Below are 18,854 nucleotides of genomic sequence, written 5' to 3'. Positions count from 1 at the left end.
TGTCCTCCGCTCTGCAGAGGGTGATCGGCTGCAATCTGCCGTCCCTGCAGGACTTGTTCACTTCTAGGATCCTGAAGCAGCTAAAAAGATGGTGGCCGACCCCTCCCACCCCGGACAAAAACTGTTTGTGCCCCTTCCATCTGGCAGGAGGCTGAGGTCCATCAGGACTAAGACCTCCCGCCACACCAACAGTTTCTTCCCGTCGGCAGTCGGGCTCATCAACAGAGCCGGACCCCCACTGACTGACTCTGACGTCCCACCGGTCACTCTGCTTCATACTGCACACGTCACTTTAACTGTTATTCATCACTTTGTCGCCACTCGTCACATTGTTACTTCTTCGTTAGTGCACTTTATGCTTAATATATCTTTTTTTTAACTTTTTTTAATATTTAAAATTTTTAACTTTATTCCCTTGTTTTATACTAACCCATAAGCCTTATTCTACTTACTTTATTTTATTACTTGTGCACTGCTGTCTTGTCTGTCTACTACTATATTTTGGTAATAAATGTTTCCTGATGATAGATGGTGAAAGCAGCAGGGAGCTAGGTAACGTTAGCGGTTAGCTAGCTCACAGTGAGTGACTTCACGCTGCGTTCAAGCTTTATTAAAAAAAACTTTTGGGGAAAGTATGTCAAGTTTGTTTTTCAGGCAAAGATTTGAGGAGAATCGTCGCGGATTGATACTAAAATTCCAAAGTGCTGTAAGAAAGGACTCTGTTGAGGTACATGGGACGTGACGCAGCATGCGGCTGGATTGGGCCGCATGTTCAAACACGGCGTGTTACAGTGGAAATAAGAGGTTTCGCTGAGGTAGGCGGCCCGATGATAACTGACTGGGGGGGGGGGGGGGTTGGGGGGAGAAGAGACGCCGGTTCGATTCTCCTCCCTCCCCAGTTCCCAGGGCGGCACTGACTTGAGTTGGTGGAATCCGGTGCACTGGGCCCGACCCAGCAGGGGGGGGTTTGGCGCGTCTCCTCTGGGGCCCACGTTGCAGGAATGTGACCTGAGAGAAATGAAATGTCACACACACACCAGGAATGCTGGGGTGTGTGTGTGGTTCTGCAGAGCCGTCGGTTAGGCTGGTTTTATTGGTGCAGAATAATTCATGGGTTGGTGCTTATTAGAGAATGTGAAGGATCTATGATGCAATGCTAGTGGCTCCCTTTTAACTCCTCCCGTTTAGAACACATCTGAGCAACATTCCGCCCCTCGGCTCTGGTTTGCTTGCTGGGAGATTTAGTTTTTTATTCCACTTCTTCACATCTGGTTGTGTGTCTTCATGGCTTCTTAAATAGCTGGCTGTTGATAATTGCACTTTAAAATGCTGTAATTATAACTGAACTCAATTACTTTCAGTTTTACTGTATGAAGGATGTGATCTTTGTCCTTTGTGTGTGTGTGTACAAATGTATTTGCATGTTACGCTTGCGGGTGTCACATGCGTGTGTGTGTGTGCTCTCCTCTGCAGATGGATGGAGGCCTGTCTGGACGAGGAGTTGCCCCCCACCACCGAGCTGGAGGAGGGGCTGCGGAACGGCGTCTATCTGGCCAAACTGGGCAACTTCTTCGCCCCGAGAACCGTCTCGCTGAAGAAGATCTACGACCGCGAGCAGACGCGCTACAAGGTGATTGGCCACAAAGTTAAACAAAAAACAAAAAAAAAACTCCTGCCTTTTTTTACGGTGCTGTTGGAAACGCCGCGTTGATCCCCGTTATTTGGTGGTGGGACTGGGAGGCGTCTCACGCTCCTCCGCGGATCCTCGAGTGCGTTTTCCCCGCTTCGTCCTGCGACCCGGCTGAAGCCGCGGGGCCGTCGGACCCTCGTTGTCGGGCCGAATGAGGCGGTGATGCTGATGTTTGGTTTCTCTCTCTCAGGCCACCGGTCTCCATTTCAGACACACGGACAACGTCATCCAGTGGCTCAACGCCATGGCGGAGAAGGGACTGCCGAAGGTGAGCAGGCCTCCTGCACGCACCTACAAGTCAAACCATACAGGGGGGGGGACTTTATTTAAATTAATATCAGGCATTTGTTTCACCTGCTTCTGCCGGGATCCGTGATTTGACCTCAAAGGACCACTTCAATAGACAGAGCAAGCAAATCAGCTGATCTGGTGATATTTAGTAGAAAGAGGGTTCACTCTCTGAATGTTTTGAGAAATGCTTTCAGACTAAATACTTTAGTTTTGAATGGGCTGGTATCGGATGGCTTCTTGCTGTTGATATGAAAGCTCAACACTCGGGGAAGGAGAGAAACCGTTTGGTTTAGTCCGTTTTTAAATGCCTATTTAGACTGAAAAACAGTTGCCCGTTATATCAATCAAAGGCTTTTCTTGATGAATGTCCCCATTGTTAACTCTGGAAAAGCCTAAATGTCATTATGTTGCCACAAAAAGGAAAATCAGGTCAAACAATGACCGCTTCAACAGAAAATGGTCCTTTTTCACGTGTTAAATGCTCATTTCCACTGCGTCAGAGCCGCTAACCCGAAACCGGACGAGCCCCCGGCTCCAATTACCCCTCCCCCGTTTGTGTTTCAGATCTTCTACCCAGAAACCACCGACATATACGACAGAAAGAACATGCCGCGCTGCATCTACTGCATACATGCACTCAGGTACCCCTCACCTGCAAAGCTCACACTGGTGTGTGTGTGTGTGTGTGCTCCGGAGCGCTTTGTTTCAAGTTATATTAAATAGTTATGTGTGTGTATAAATATGCACATATATTGTCCCAAACACAAAGCAGTACCAGATGCCACAGAGGCTGTCGGTCTTTTGATTAATGCACCGCAGGAAACGAGTGTTATTGTGTTGCCGCGATTGCAGAACTGCAAAATTTGAACAAAAACAAAATCGGGTTCCACTGCAGGACTATTATTTCTTTTCAGAGGTCTATTGTAACTTCGTCGGTCTTATTCACGCTCTGGTTGTACTTAGTTAGCTCTTTTATCACCTCCCTGGTTGCAAAAAAAACCCCCAATATGGCGACGGCCAGGACGCCGCACTCGAGGCTTTAATGTGACCCGACTGGGTGAGGTCACGTGATCACGTCCTATACTTGTGTGCGTAAGTCACTTTGTTTCAGACGTCAAACCCTCCGGATAATCTGTTCCCTCCGCTTTATAGTACAGGACTGTGTCCTGATGCGGCTCGCTCGGACCGGTCTTTGTCTCACTGCTTCTCTTCTTCAGCCTCTACCTGTTCAAGTTGGGCCTGGCGCCTCAGATCCAGGATCTGTACGGGAAGGTAGATTTCACCGGTAAGCCCAAACCAGAATCTCTCTCCTTAAATCTACCAATGTCCCGTGTTGCCAAAGGGACGGTTGAAATGTGAAAGTGGTGCTGAGAGAAGGGGGTGGGGGGGGGTGTACTTTTTTTCCAGCATGCCGCAGTTTGGAGGAGCTTCAGGAAATGTGAAAAACATTTCCAGAAGCTCCTCCCCCCCCCCCGGCCCATCTGCTCCGTCCATTGATGTTTTCCTTCTGCTCCGTCTTCTCCCACAGAGGAGGAGATCAACAACATGAAGAGTGAGCTGGAGAAGTATGGGATCCAGATGCCCGCCTTCAGCAAGATTGGCGGCATCCTGGCCAATGAGCTCTCTGTGGACGAAGCTGCACGTGAGCCGGGCAAGGGGGCGGGGCCTAAACGCTCACATGATGTACAGCGCATCCGTGAAGTATTCACAGCGCTCCACTTTTTACACATTTTGTTATGTTACAGCGTTATTCCAAAATGGATTAAATTCATTATTTTCCTCATAATTCTACACACAACAACCCATAATGACAAAGTGAAAACTGTTTTTTGCAAATTTTTGCAAATCTGTTAAAAATATGTACAGGTTATGTTTTTGTTCTTTATTTTTAACAGATTTGCAAAAATCGCTGTGAATACTTTCCGGATGCACTAAACTCATTCTGTATTGTCTACTTAATAAAACCCGGTATTCTGCATCATTTAGTTATGATCAGTCAATTTAATGTCCTCAAATGTAGAACTGGCGTTGCTTGTGCACAAGATTGAAACTTAACACGAAGATAAAAGAATACAAAATGCAGATTAAAGTCCACAAAATCTGTGTGCGTCATCCCCTCACCGCCTCCTGCCCCCCCCCTCAGTACACGCCGCTGTGATCGCCATCAACGAGGCCATCGACCAGGGCGTACCGGAGGGCACGGTGGCCGCCATGCAGAACCCCAACGCCATGCTGGTCCAGCTGGTCCCCGGCGCCGCCCGCCAGTACCACGACACGCTGTACCAGGCCAAGGGACAGAAGGTGGCCAACTCACGCAAACGGGTACGTGGAGGAAGAGGCAAAAATGGTGTCCCCCGCTTCCAGATCTCAGCCACGGGGCAGCGTCTGAAGCGGAAGAAGAATTGGGCGTTTAAAAAAAAAAAAAGCTGAGGTCGACAAAAAAAGGAAGAACGTTGGCTGGAAGATGGAATGAAATCACTGCGTCCTCTTTACGCAGTTACGATTTTAAGAGTCGGGAAGGAAATACCTGTTACTTTCTGTTCCAACAGCAAATGGAGAACGCCGACGCAGAGCGAGACATCTACGACGAGCTCCTCACGCAGGCCGAGATCCAGGGCAACGTGAACAACGTCAACGGTGAGTCTGCGCGCGGGCTTTCCGTCGCCACGGTTCCCGCCGCGCAGCCGTGACAACCTCCGCTCTTCCTCCAGTGAGCAACGCCCTGAGCGCGGCCGAGCAGGCGCTGCTGAGCGGAGACGAGGACAAGCTGTACGACGCCCTCAAGGCCGTGGGGGTCCAGAGCCTGCAGGTCCAGAACAAAGGCTGGTACCTCAAGCAGCTGCAGGCCGACCGGGAGGCCAAAGACCAGGTGGGGATCAGCGTGCAAAAAAGACAAGTCCGCGTTGTTCCGTCTCCTGGCCGTGGCGTTACCTCCTCTTCTCCCCCCGCCAGGCGTCTCCAGGAGAAGCTCTGACCCGGGACGAGTTGCAGAGCGGCGTGGCCTTGGCCAATGGGATCGCAGAAGGCTACCTGAAGAGTACGCACGTCATCCAGGTCTTCTTCCCCGTCGCCACGTCTGTAACTGCTCTGATAATTAACCCCGTGTGTGTGTAGTGCTGAGGGCGGTGGAACGCATCAACGCCGCTGTGAGGGCGGGCGTGCCGGAGCAGACGGTGCAGGAGCTGATGAACCCTGAGGCCCAGCTGCCGGAGGTCTACCCCGGCGCCGCGGACCTCTACCAGAGGGAGCTGCTCAGCCTGCAGCAGCAAAGCCCGGAGGTACCGGCAACTCGCGTCTTCAGCTTCAAACAGTTGCTGCTTCTTCAAATGTTAGCTCATGCTAATTGCTGTTGACAATTAAATCATATTTGGTATTTGGATTATTGGAGTGACACAAGCGACTGAAGAGTCATCCGGGGCTCTGGGAACGATTGATGGGCCTGTTTTGTTTTGACATGTTCATACGTTTCAGATCTAAATGGTGGTTATCTGCAGGCATTACTTCTCAGAGGGAGGAAGATTATGAATTAGTTACAACGTACGGTCTTAAAACCTCAGAACTTAATGGAATAATGAAGGCGGAGAAGGTTTGGAAAGTTTTGGAAAAGTTGCTTGATAATAAATATGTGGTTATTGAGGGTCAGTGGAACAATATCTCAAGGGGACAGTTGACCAAAGACAAAATGCTGTGCTTTGTGTCACTGGGTGTTGGAGATATTTGCTGCAGACACATCCGTCTTTAATTCCAGTTGATGGAATAATAGTAGAGACATTTGTCCTCGTTGTCCCCGCAGGGCTCGCTGTCCCACCCCGAGCTGCTGGTCGCCGTGGAGATGCTGTCGTCGGTGGTGCTGATGAACCAGGCGATGGAGGTCGGGGACCGCGGCGCGCTCTGGAAGCAGCTGGCGAGCGCCGTCACCGGGCTCAGTAACGTGGAGGACGAGTACGCCCAGAGGTGAGCGCGCACGCACACACACGCTAAACATCTGGCTTTTGTTTGGAGACGCATTGAATATATAGTAAATATAATTTACAAGCAGCAGTTTTGACAACATATTATAGTTTATTAATGTTCTCTGAAACTCTCCACGTCTTATAAAATAAACATCGGTTTTACTTCTTCATTCGTCTCCCAAGAAGCAAACGTTACGTATCAAACAAACGTTCCTCGGAGCCACCAGACTCCATTGACAGGAACATTTACCCAACTAATGGGGGTTAAACACTGAGTTCATTCAGACTCGACAAAGACCAAGTGAAACTCCTTAAAACTGCTCGTTCGTCTTTTCTCTTTTACAACAATCACCAACTGTGGTTTGTTAATAAATAAAAGCTTAATTCACAGAAAGAGATGAGAACATTTGACCTCGCTTCACTCAAACCGCCCAGAGGCTCATCAACCGCACCTTTTGTTTGTCTTTCCACTCTTCTGAAAGCTGTGAATTATAAACCCGTAATATTCAAGTTGTATAAAACAGCTGTTTCTTCTTATTATTATGAGAAGAAACGGCTGTTTTATACAACTCTTCAAACTAAGAGACGCCATCGACTAACAACAATCTGAGAGTTTACGAAAAAATGTTCTCTACTAACTTTTTTTTTTTTCTGGGTTCTCCCGTCTGTAAGCACCCACATTTCAGTGCGCGCCCGTTGTGTGTTTCTTGACCCCGAGGCCGCCGTGTGCTCCTCAGGTACATGGACGAGCTGATGCGTCTCAAGGCGGCCGCCAGAGAGGAGGGAGGCGACTTCCTCACCTGGAACGACATCCAGGCCTGCGTCGACCAGGTCAACGCCAGCGTGCAGGAGGAGCACGAACGTAAGGACGCGCTCGCATTAGCTATTAGGCTAACAACAGATCCATCGCTTTGATTATTTATATAAGTAATGCAGACCAGTCGTGGATGAAGAGGGACCATTTAGATTTAGTTTGCTAAGTCCCGCCCTCTGCTGCTACTCCCGTCAACCTGCGTTGAGAAGAACCGCGCGCTGTACGCCTGTGCGTCCGCAGGCATCGCTGCCATCGGACTGATCAACGAGGCGCTGGACGAGGGGGATCCCGCCAAGACCCTGTCCATGCTGCAGAGTCCCTCGGCCAAGCTCACCGACGTGGACCCGTCCGTGGCTCAGCACTACCACGACAAGCTGCTGGAGGCCCGGCGAGAGAAAGCTCACGTGAGTGCACACGGACACAGACGCACACGCGCACACGCAGCCTTGTGATGCAGAGAGGACGCGTGATGAGGTCATGCGTGGAAGACATGGTTCACTCCGGCTCTCCTCGGCGTGTGTTCAGGGTGTCGTTATGCAAACGGTTGCATCACACGCGTCGGGCGTGTTTTAAGGCCTCTGAGGCTGAACGGAGGCTCGCTAACTGCTCAGACGATATCTGGTCGGGTTTGAGCGAACGCCGCTGGATGGGAACTCGTTTCTGCTCCAAACTATCGGCCCGAAACACAAACGGGTAGTTTTCTTACATCCCGCGGTAGTCGCTGACCATTGACCTCTTAATATTCGCCTTAACGTAGAAAATATGTGATATATTTAACTAAAACACAAAACGTGTTTAGTTTGTGTATCTTCTGTGGGGGGCGGGGCGCTCTGAGTGACTCAGGCCCCGGAGACCAGTCTGCTGATTGTGCGATTTCCCCCCCCCCCACCACCGCCGCTCACTTCCTGTCGCATGGCGGCGTTTCTCTCTCGCGCTCCCTGAGGTTTGACCCGTCTCATTTGCCTGCGGTATCTTCCCCCGACTGTGGCGAGCCGATGCATGCGCACGTCTGCGGCACATTTGCGTAACGCTGTCACCGGGAGACGACCATGTTTGGATTTACTCGCGGCGCCGCAGGCCGGTGAGAGCGGATCGCCGCCGTTGCTTCCATCAGAATCGAGGCGGCTGAACAGAAGGGTTCTCGGAGCGTTGCGGCACGCGGGGCCCCGCCTCTGTCCCGTGTAAACACGGATAAAGGAGGCCTCTTATCACACTCGGGGCTCCCAAATATTTGGTCGCGCCGCTCGCGCTGTTTTTGTAAACTGCAAGAGCCGTCGATTGAAGCCGCCGGAGGCGTCGTGCGCCGACTCGCCACACGTATAAAACGTGTGCAGAAGAAATTACAAGTTAAAAAAAACAGGAAAGAAAAAAAAAAAAAAAAAAAGTATTTCCCTGATGTCACAGGCAAAAGAAATGAGAGGCCTCAGCCAGTCGCTTCCATAAAAGGGCAGAAAGCTGCCCACTAAAAGGAGAGACACACACACACACACACACGCACGCGGCGGCCTCTGGTTAGCTGTTTGAGGCGATTAGCTGTAGATGCAGGAAGTAGTTGGCTCAGTGAGGACTTCCTGTCCAGAGGTCCAGCTGAGAGGACAGCGAGCCGCCGCCACTCTTTGAGTTCTGCAGGAACCCTGAAAGTTAACAGAGTCACAGAGTTTTAACGGTTCTTTTGGGGTTTGGTGCCCGATGCCGGCTGAGGAGGTTTGAGGGTAAACAGAAGGTGGCAGAAACCTCTTGCTCGGCGCAAAATGAGCTTTGCGACTTGGAACCAAAAGTTTCCTTTCGTAAAGGGCGACGAAGAGAACGCTAAAAATAAGTTTGACTGCATGACTCGCTGTGTGAGATGTGGAACGCCGTTCGCTGGAACGTGGTATTTTTACCTGACCAATGAATAAAAAAATTGTTGACGTGAACGGAACTTAAAGTCCCAGAAGACCTCGTGCAGTTATTAGAAACGATCCGAGGTCTTCTGGGGGGTCGGGGGGGGGTCGCGGTTAACACAGGAAGTCCAGCAGAGACTCGCCTGACTCACCTCCCCAGTGTGTTTACGCACGGCTCACTTTGCAGCTGCACCAATCAACAGCTGGCCGCCTCCACACAAGTGAATGAGCTCATGGTGTCTGAGGGGGGGGCTGAAAACGCCCAGCAGCCCTCAACTCTCACTTCCTTTATGTGCTCATAACGTCTGACGAGCGCCACCAAGCCACGCCCCCCCCACAACCAACACACACACACACACAAATAACAATTGCACTAAAGTGTAAGCGTGATAAACAGAGGTTAGTACTCGTCAGGTAAAGCCTGAGCCCCCCCCGCCCCGCCTCTTTCCCACACACGCCTCCGCTTCTTCCCCTGAAGCTCGGCTTGAAGGGGGCGGGACCCGGAGAGCGCCGGGGGGAGGGAGGAGCAAACCGCCGTCCCGCAGACGTGGGCGCCGTGCGCCGCCTGCAGGCGGTTTGCCGTCGCTTCAGTTCTCAATGACGTTTTGGGTTTTTGGCGAGCGGGTGGGAGCAAGTGAAGTCTGTTCAGGCATCAATATGTTGAAATAAACCAAACCTCCGGCGTCACATTTATATTACGTACGTATGTTTTTACATTTGGATGTTAATTCCACCGTCTTAAAATGTCAAAAGATGTATGAATATCTTATTACAGCCATAGTTTATATCTACTGGTTCTTACAAAGTACGGCGGATGTTAACGCGTCATGATGACGTCATCCACCAACCCAGAACGCGCGCAGCGGTGGTTCTTGTGCACCGACTACGGACCGCGACGACTATTTTACGCTTCGGCGAGTTTGAACGTGGCTTCGTTAGTTCAGCTCAGCTGTCTCGGGTTAGCTGACTGTTAGCGGGCTGAAGCCGCGCTGCTTCACAGAAACATGAAGACACGTTTAAAGACTGTCGGACCTTTCTGCTCTGGTCCTCATCAAGTTGTTACACCTTTGCCAATTTGTTAAATTGTCTTGCAAATAAATGCTTTTCTATTTGTTAAAATCCAAATCCTTTCATGTAATGATTGTTCTTGGCCCGGCTCCTCCATCACATTTTACAACCCACTGTGGCCGCGAGTCAGAAAGTTTGCCGACCTGCTATAGACCTGTCCCATAGGAGGGACATCTATAGGCCTGTCCTATAGGAGGGACATCTATAGGCCTGTCCTATAGGAGGGACATCTATAGGCCTGTCCTATAGGAGGGACATCTAATGGACAACCAACTACTGCAAGCTAGACTATTATGCAGCTGTAGACACACCACAGGGGTCCCTGGGCCTGAGAATGGAAGAAAAGGAGTTTAATGTGGCTGTTAAATGGGACTAAAACTAATATGCATTTTTCGTCTAAAGACTAAGACTAAATCAAAAATAGCTGCCAAAATGAACACTGCACACAACCATGATGGATTAAAGGCGTGTGTGTCTCTGATCATGTGGTCCCGTGTCCCTGCAGGAGACCCAGGACCCCTCTGCTGTGCTGTGGTTGGATGAGATCCAGGACGCCGTTCTGAGGGCCAACCAGGACACCCAGGAGGCCTTACAGTGTAACTTATCTCGTTTTATTTGGGGGGGGGGGGCGGCGCTGCGACATCTCTATGACCTTTTTTTGATTCTGCAGTCTCGCAGTCCATCCAGGCCGTCAACCAGGCGGTGGACAGCGGCGAGTCGGCTCAGACCTTGGCGGCGTTGAGGAACCCGGGGGCGGGACTCTACGGCGTGACCTCGGAGTGCGCCCAGACCTACCAGGACGACCTCTGGAGGGTCAAAGGCGACAAGAAGGCCGAAGGTGAGGAGAGAAACTCAGGGACGACTTCTTTTCAGCGAGGAGACGCGGTTGTGATGATCTGTCGGCGGTTTTAGTCTGCGATGTTTGTTTCAAGGGAAACGGAAGCTGTTATTTCTGCTCTCTTCAAATCCACAAGACTCCATTGACAAAATGAGCCGTTTTCACCTCACAGAACACAAGGGCCTCGGGCGGGTTCCTTTAACTCAAACTCAACATTTAAAACAAACTGAGCAAAGGAGGCGGCCGCCGACGAGCAGCTCCTTCGCTCTGTGAGCAGAAATCAGGGCTTTTGTAAATGAAGTCTGGTTTCCTTGAGGAGAACGTGGAGGGTGGAAATGGTCACAACTGACCTCCTCAAGTGATGCTGACTTCACGTATCCAAAATAGTTCAACTTAGTCGTACCGAGTGGAATCCTCCGCCCGCGCTGGGCCTCCACCTTGTTCACCGGCTCCCGCGTTCCTCTGTGCGTCCAGGCGACAACGGCAGCGAGTGGGTGAAGCACTGGGTGAAGGGGGGACACAACTACTACTACAACCTGCAGAGCAAAGAGGGCACGTGGGTGGAGCCTGAGGACTTCCTGCAGAACAGCTCGCACCTCAACAAGGAGGACATCCAGGTGGGTCGCGCCGCCCCGCCGCAACTTCTCTCTTTCACATGAAGTATTTTTTCCACGGCCGTGTTCAACCGGTTGCCTCGGCGCCTTCCCCTTTTCAGTCGGTGGTTTCCGGGGTAACCACGGCCTACAATCGAGAGCAGCTGTGGCGGGCCAACGAGTCTCTCATCGCCCGGCTGCAGGCCCGTTGCCGAGGCTACCTGGTGCGGAACGGCATCAAGGAGCGGCTGAGCTTCCTGAAGTCCCAGGACCCCGCAGTCACGCGCATACAGGTACACCCGCACGCCGCGGCACCGTGGAAACGTCCGCCGAGACCTCCCCGGGGTCTTGTTTGCTGACCGCGTGTTTTCTGTCGTCAGGCCCACTGGAAAGGCCACAAACAGAGGAAGAAGTTTAAGGACCGCAAACAGTATCTGCAGGACCACAGCGCCGAGGCCGTCAAGGTACAAGAACGGATGTGATGTCGTTCTGACCTCGTGACCTACGACGTGACTTCTTATAACATTGCGCACTGCTACGTTTCACTGCGCTGTTTCTATCCGCTTCTACTTCATTATACAATTTATATTTATCTTTGTAGTTTTACATGTTTTGGATAATTTATTCTTCTTCTTCCCTTTTAAGATTTTATGCTCATATATCTTTATTTCCATTCTATTTGTTGTAATCTTTGTTAAACTCTGGCACCAGGTGGATTCATAAAGTGAATTGCGGGTTCTTCCTCCCGGGGTTTAAGTTTATCCTGATGGTCTGTGTCCGTCCTCCTCAGATCCAGTCCATGGTCCGGATGCACCAAGCTCGCAAGAAGTACAGGGATCGTCTGAAGTACTTCCAGGATCACGTGAGTACTCAAAGCCTGAACGTTATCTTCTTTGATTCAAAGCGGAAAGATCCCATTTGAGACGCAAAATAAAAAGGGCAACATTCCTGTGAGTTGGAGGTCAAGCAGACGAGTGTTTTTCAACGACCCTCCGGAGAGACGAGGGATCGTGAACATCGGCGTGTGCAGTAAACGGTGCTGCGTCGTCTCACAGAAGCGTTAAATGTCCCCCGGTGCCTCCGTGGACATTCAGTCCTTTAGCTTGGGGGGGGGGGGGGAGTCATTTAGCCCTGAAGTGTGCGGGGTCGTTTCCACCGAGACCCACGGCGGATTCTTCTGTTGTTACGATGAAGACTATGGTTGTTGTTGTGCTGCTGCAGATCAACCAGGTGGTGAAGATCCAGGCCTTCATCAGAGCCAACAAGGCCCGAGACGACTACAAGACGCTGAGTGAGTAGAGAGCTTCTTCTTTCTAATTTATATCCGTTTATACGCATATTTAGTCAGTAGACCCCCCCCCCCTACTTGCTGATTCTTTTGTCAGTGCTATGACTCATAACCCTCAAACATGCCCCGCCCCCCCCCTCAGTCAGCGCCGAGGACCCGCCCATGGCGGTGGTGAGGAAGTTTGTGCACCTGCTGGACCACAGCGACCAGGACTTCCAGGAGGAGCTGGAGCTGATGCGTCTCCGAGAGGAGGTGGTCACCAACATCCGGTCCAACCAGCAGCTGGAGAACGACCTGAACCTGATGGACATCAAGATCGGCCTGCTGGTGAAGAACAAGATCACGCTGCAGGAGGTGGTGTCCCACAGCAAGAAGCTGACCAAGAAGAACAAGGGCCAGCTTTCCGACATGATGATGATGAACAAGCAGAGGGGGGGGCTGAAGGCCCTCAGCAAGGAGAAGAGGCTCAAGCTAGAGGCCTACCAGTACCTCTTTTACCTGCTGCAGGTATGACGCCGCAGAACCGCCTCTAGATCCCCGACGGAAGCAAACCTCTAACCCACTTCTGCTCGCTTTCCTCAGACCAACCCCACCTACCTCGCCAAGCTGATCTTCCAGATGCCGCAGAACCGGTCCACCAAGTTCATGGACTCTGTGATCTTCACCCTCTACAACTACGCCTCCAACCAGAGGGAGGAGTACCTGCTGACCAAGCTCTTCAAGACCGCCCTGCAGGAGGAGATCAAGTGAGAACCGATGTGTTTGTTTCTCGGGCCTCAGCAGATAATAAGATGAGATGATCCTCTAAAGGGCCGGATGAACGCTTGTGTGTCCTCTAAAACAGTTTGATTTGGCTGCTAAATATTGACTCAAATGTACAAATTGAAGACGTCTTGTATCTAAAGAATCTAGAAACCGAAATACTACTTCATAAAAAACCCTGATAGGATAAACGGTATTGAGAGTTAGAGTCGGCCTCAGAGGTTCTTCACCTGTAATAAATTCTTATGATATAATCTATAGTTATAAATACATCTTAACTGAATTTAAACCCCCACGCGGTGTGACTGCTCGTCCCGAAGGAAAGATCTAGATTCTTCTTCTACTACTCGGTGCCGTGCGGAGTCTTTAGTTTGAGAAGATGCTGTGCGGCTCCGCACGCTCCTTGTGTTTCTTCACATCCCTTTGAGATAAAAGCACCTGGGGGGGTCAGGAGGACTACCAGGCCGGAACCTGGTGAACAAGAAGTGACGCGTGTCACCCATCCGCAGGTCAAAGGTCGACCAGATGAAGGAGATCGTCACGGGCAACCCCACCATCATCAAGATGGTGGTGAGCTTCCACCGGGGGGCGAGGGGGCAGAACGCGCTGCGGCAGATCCTGGCGCCGGTCGTCAAGGAGATCATGGACGACAAAGCCCTGAACATCAAGACCGACCCGGTGGACATCTACAAGAGCTGGGTCAACCAGATGGAGACGCAGACCGGGGAGGCCAGGTGAGGGGCGAGGGGGGTGGGGGTGGTAGATGGCGATGATGTCATAGCAAGGCAACCCGGAAAAAACGACCTCATACGTTTATTAAGGGTTAATTTCCTCCGTTCCTCCACAGCAAGCTGCCCTACGACGTGACCCCGGAGCAGGCCATGGCCCACGAGGAGGTGAGGACGAGGCTGGAGGCCTCCATCAAGACCATGAAGAGCATCACCGACAAGTTCCTGTCCGCCATCATCGTCTCTGTGGATAAAATACCGTACGCTCCTCACGTGTAGCATCACCGCACGTACAATACAATACAATATATATATGTGTGTGTGTGTGTGTGTGTGTGTGTGTGTGTGTCCGGCCTCACTCTGTCCGGCTGTCTTGTGTCCGTCAGATACGGGATGCGCTTTGTCTCCAAAGTGCTGAAGGACACGCTGCATGAGAAGTTCCCAGATGCTACGGAGGACGAGCTGCTCAAGGTTTGCCTCTTCGTCGTAGCAGCTTTAAAAAAAATAAAACACCAAATGAAAACACAGCCAGTCTTTAAAAACGTGTTGTGAGAAGTTGGTAGAGCTTCGACCTGGTGACATTTCTGTTATATTTCATTGGGGTCGGATCCAGATGTGCTATTTGAACTCCTTGTTCAGGCTACAATGTGTTTTAATTTGAGCTGAACTGACCCGTCAGATCGTGGGCAACCTGCTGTATTACCGCTACATGAACCCGGCCATCGTGGCGCCCGACGCCTTCGACATCATCGAGGTGTCGGCGGGCGGCCAGCTGACCACGGAGCAGCGGCGGAACCTGGGCTCCATCGCCAAGATGCTGCAGCACGCCGCCTCCAACAAGATGTTCCTGGGGGACAACGCCCACCTCAATCCCATCAACGAGTATCTCAGCGCCTCCTACCAGAAGTTCAGGTTTGGCTCCTCCCCTTCTGTCCTCTGTGGTCGTCCGAGGCTCCTCTGTCCCTTTGACGTTCCTCTCTTCCACCGCAGGCGCTTCTTCCTGTCGGCGTGTGACGTTCCCTCGCTGGAGGACAAGTTCAACGTGGATCAATACTCCGACCTGGTCAACGTCACCAAGCCGGTCATCTACATCTCCATCGGAGAGATCATCAACACCCACACGGTGACCTCACAGCACGCGTCCCCCCCCCCCGTGACCACCACCAGCGTGCCATCGCAACCTCCCCTGACCTTTGACCCTCACATCGGCACAGGGAAAACACACCTTGGGGAGAGTGGCAGAGGATTGATATTTTATTTATATATATTTATGAGCGTGGAAAGTCAAATATTGATTCATAAATTGCTAGCAATAACAGCTGTAGAGGTTATAGATTAACGAGGATCACCGTAGCAACGGTGTCCGCAACAGTCATGTGACTCCTCCTGATAATGAGTGTTTCCAGATGTTTGTGAGAGACAAACTGACTCTGAGTCCTCCTGTCCCCCTCCCCCCCCCAGCTGCTGCTGGACCACCAGGACGCCATCGCGCCGGAGCACAACGACCCCATCCACGAGCTGCTGGAGGACCTGGGGGAGGTTCCCACTGTGGAGTCCCTCATCGGTGAGCGGGCCGGCAAATTACATCAAAGCAATTCACCCCTTTTAAATGATCAGCATTTTAGTCTTCGTTTTTAAGATGATTTCATGAGAAAAAAAATAATGTTGCGATTAATTTTTATATTAAATGTGAATATCGAAAAACAAACTTTAGAATCCAATACAAAAAGTACGTTAGTTGCATCGCTAGAGGATGGCATCTATTACCTGAACCACGTGGTCATGTGACCCTGTGTGCCGCCCAGGTGAAAACCCTCTTCCTCCAGACGACCCCAACAAGGAGCAGATGGGGAAGACCGAAGTTTCTCTCACGCTCACCAACAAGTTCGACGTCCCGGGCGAAGCCAACGTGGAGATGGACGCCCGCACGCTCCTCCTCAAGTAGGACGCCGCGGCTCTTTGGTGGTTTGTCACCAGTGAGGTCCCGCGCGTGTCTCAATGGCCTCTTCTTCTTCTTCTTCTCAGCACCAAGAGGCTCATCGTGGACGTGATCCGCTTCCAGCCCGGAGAGACGCTGACTGAGATCCTGGACTCAAACCCGGGAGCCGAACAGGTCTGAGAGAAAAGGGAACATTTAAGTGTTTGGGGGACGTTGCCGTGTCTCCGTCTGCCAACTCTCTGCAGACTCTTTGACATTTTACACCTCAAGTGCTGCTGGTCTTTAGCGTAGAGCGTAGCTAAAAGAATCTGAGCCAGATGAATGCGACTTTGTGTGGCGCTGCTGTGCGCCGTAGGAAACCCTCGGGTCGCGCGAGCTGCTTCTCCATAAGAGACCTCAACGGTCACGTTGCTTTTAACCGAAACCAGCAAAGTAACCAGAACCTGTGTTGTTGTGGCGGCGGATGGCAGGAGGCGGAGTACCAGCGGGCCATGCAGAGGCGGGCCGTCAGGGACGCCAAGACGCCGGAGAAGATGAAGCAGGCCAAGCCGGTGGTGGACGACAGCCTGACGCTGCAGGGCAAGAAGGACAAGATCAAGAGCAACCTGCAGCGGCTGGCCGAGCTGGGGAAGGTCCACCCCGAGAACCGCTACCAGGACCTCATCAACGACATCGCCAAGGTAGCGCCGACCCACCGGGGACACCAGGCACCTCGCTGTGCTGCCCTTTTCACTGACGCCGTGTGTGTGTGTGTGTGTGTGTGACAGGACATCAGAAACCAGCGGCGGTACCGTCAGCGGCGGAAAGCCGAGCTGGTGAGGCTTCAGCAGACCAACGTGGCGCTGAACTCCAAGACCAACTTCTTCAACGTCCAGATCGACTCGTACAACCAGTACATCAAGACGTGCATGGACAACCTGGCCAGCAAGGGCAAGTGAGTGACCTTTGACCTCAGCGAGCGGAGTACATAAGAACCACGAGATAACAACATACCTACTTGTGTACAATGATATGAGGGATCAGTTAAAACAACATTGACATAGAATTCTGTAATTGTGACACCTTGGTTTTGATGAAATATATTTTATAAGAAAATAAAATCTAATATATTATAAATTATTACTAAAATAGCATTAAAATATAATTTACATATGAAATAAAATAAAACAATTTACTGTTTACACTGCAAAAATAAGTGTGTATAGTTTGTCAAAGGTTCCAGATTTCACCACTTCTCTTGGATCCTCTCAGCCTTCCAGTATAATCTGTAACTGAGAAGATCTTCTCTACTCTCGTAGTTTGGAGAAAAAAAGAGTGTGTGTGTCTTGTATACGAGTTCTGGAAGAACAGAAGACGTGGTTTTCTTGTTTTGTTTCCCGTTGTCCTAAATGTTAAATACGACGCGGTCCTCAAACGCCACGACGCCTCAATGATCAGCGCTGAGTCGGTTTCTCTTTTCTTTCAGGTTGTCAAAGAAACCGGGCGACCACAAAGCCAAGAAGAGCAAGCAGGTTTCTCAGAAGTACACCGCGTCCCGCCTCCACGAGAAGGGCGTGCTGATCGCCATCGAGGACCTGCAGCCCAACCAGTGAGACATTAGAGAGGACTCGCCAGCTTCCTAACACGAGCTGTGTAGCACAGCATTAAATGCCAAGTACTAGCTTCATGCTCATCCATTAAGGTCATTTGTGTTTTGTGTTTTCATGAGTCATTTCTGACGGTTCACTGACTTCCAAACGGTGGAATGGATTTTTGCGACGGCGGCGAGAAAATAAATGCGTCGTTTATCTGCGATTGGCCGTTTAATTCCTGAAGGTTGATGAGTTTCCTGTTGCGGGTCTTTCTCTCTCTCTGCAGGTTCAAGAATGCCATATTTGAGATTTCTCCGTCAGAGACGGTCGGCGTGTTTGAGGTGAAGGCAAAGTTCATGGGCGTGCACCTGGAGACGCTGCAGCTGGAATACCAGGTACGCTTCCGGTTTTTCCATCTTCTCTGTAGACACCAGGTATCAATCTAATGGAGAGACCTGTCAATCAGTGTGTAGCCCCGCCCTAAAGCATCCCTGCATTATGGTCTGGTCATGAACATCATGCTGTATTGAAGAGGACTTGTTTACTGAGGGAATAAATCAGGAGCAGTAGAGTCATTTCCTCATAGATTCTATGGGAGCAGAGGAGGCGCCGCCTGCTGGTCACTGCAGAGAATGCAGCTTTAAGCCTCCTCATTGGTGAACTCGTGGAGGCTGATCTCCTTCTTGCTCCTTCCGTCTCTCAGGATCTCCTCCAGCTGCAGTACGAAGGCGTAGCGGTGATGAAGCTGTTCGACCGGGCCACCATCAACGTCAACCTGCTCATCTTCCTGCTCAACAAGAAGTTTTATGGGAAATAGAAAAGGGAAAGAGGCAATTTAAAAAAGGGCTACAGACACTGATCCAAAAACTACAAAACTCAATTTGTGAGTTGCAGAAAGAAAAAAAAAAAAGCCCTGACCTGAACCCCCCCCCACTGCACTTCTCCCCCTGCTTCTACAGCTGTATGTGCATTATTTTTTAATAATAATAATTATTCTGTAGATCACCATTTACGTGCTTTAACGGCCTGAGTCGTCGTCAGTTTAAGATTTGTACGTTTTATTTTGCTTTCGACTGTCATGACGTCTCTTGTGCTTGAGCCTGGATTCATTATAAAAGAAAAAGTATGTTTTATGTCCAGCGATCCAGCTTTGTGTCTTATTTCATCTGCTCCGGCACTCAAGGACACGTGTCTTGTATCGTGTTGACATTTCCACGCGAGCGATAATGGAACGCACACTAGTCAGTCTTATGTTCCCAAATGCCACGACGTGAATTACCGTGTGCACGTTTATATATTTTATAACGTCGGCCCTCAGCTCTGGTTAGATTTTGAGATTTATCCAGAACTTCTTTATTCTTCGTTTGTGTTCAAAGAAATAGATTTTCCATGTTGTGTGATATCCTTCCAATGTCAGCGCTCAAAATCGATGATTT

General features: G+C 50.7%; 1 protein-coding gene across 1 annotated transcript in view; it reads left to right on the top strand.

Annotated features, from left to right (window-relative positions):
- The window catches only part of iqgap1 (IQ motif containing GTPase activating protein 1), a 29,875-nt gene extending 11,314 nt beyond the window's left edge, over positions 1-18,561 (top strand). The window contains exons 3-37 of the mRNA XM_040195478.2: positions 1,474-1,630; positions 1,881-1,958; positions 2,546-2,622; positions 3,199-3,266; positions 3,510-3,623; positions 4,125-4,303; positions 4,531-4,618; positions 4,693-4,850; positions 4,934-5,018; positions 5,096-5,259; positions 5,775-5,935; positions 6,672-6,796; positions 6,989-7,152; positions 10,205-10,295; positions 10,370-10,537; positions 11,012-11,154; positions 11,253-11,423; positions 11,511-11,594; positions 11,921-11,992; positions 12,352-12,421; positions 12,561-12,925; positions 13,001-13,164; positions 13,690-13,914; positions 14,028-14,168; positions 14,295-14,379; positions 14,588-14,820; positions 14,899-15,031; positions 15,370-15,472; positions 15,714-15,849; positions 15,934-16,021; positions 16,318-16,527; positions 16,615-16,781; positions 17,313-17,435; positions 17,705-17,813; positions 18,122-18,561. Of these exons, the coding sequence (XP_040051412.2) occupies positions 1,474-1,630; positions 1,881-1,958; positions 2,546-2,622; positions 3,199-3,266; positions 3,510-3,623; positions 4,125-4,303; positions 4,531-4,618; positions 4,693-4,850; positions 4,934-5,018; positions 5,096-5,259; positions 5,775-5,935; positions 6,672-6,796; positions 6,989-7,152; positions 10,205-10,295; positions 10,370-10,537; positions 11,012-11,154; positions 11,253-11,423; positions 11,511-11,594; positions 11,921-11,992; positions 12,352-12,421; positions 12,561-12,925; positions 13,001-13,164; positions 13,690-13,914; positions 14,028-14,168; positions 14,295-14,379; positions 14,588-14,820; positions 14,899-15,031; positions 15,370-15,472; positions 15,714-15,849; positions 15,934-16,021; positions 16,318-16,527; positions 16,615-16,781; positions 17,313-17,435; positions 17,705-17,813; positions 18,122-18,235 (4,813 nt within the window). The 3' untranslated portion in view covers positions 18,236-18,561. The remainder of the gene's footprint in view (positions 1-1,473; positions 1,631-1,880; positions 1,959-2,545; positions 2,623-3,198; positions 3,267-3,509; positions 3,624-4,124; positions 4,304-4,530; positions 4,619-4,692; positions 4,851-4,933; positions 5,019-5,095; positions 5,260-5,774; positions 5,936-6,671; positions 6,797-6,988; positions 7,153-10,204; positions 10,296-10,369; positions 10,538-11,011; positions 11,155-11,252; positions 11,424-11,510; positions 11,595-11,920; positions 11,993-12,351; positions 12,422-12,560; positions 12,926-13,000; positions 13,165-13,689; positions 13,915-14,027; positions 14,169-14,294; positions 14,380-14,587; positions 14,821-14,898; positions 15,032-15,369; positions 15,473-15,713; positions 15,850-15,933; positions 16,022-16,317; positions 16,528-16,614; positions 16,782-17,312; positions 17,436-17,704; positions 17,814-18,121) is intronic.
- Positions 18,562-18,854: the final 293 nt, after the last annotated feature.

The sequence above is a fragment of the Gasterosteus aculeatus genome, chromosome 12, assembly GCF_964276395.1.
Source record: "Gasterosteus aculeatus chromosome 12, fGasAcu3.hap1.1, whole genome shotgun sequence".
Lineage (NCBI taxonomy): Eukaryota > Metazoa > Chordata > Actinopteri > Perciformes > Gasterosteidae > Gasterosteus > Gasterosteus aculeatus.
The sequence above is the reverse complement of the archived record's forward strand: the minus strand, read 5'-3'. Positions and strand labels throughout refer to the sequence as shown.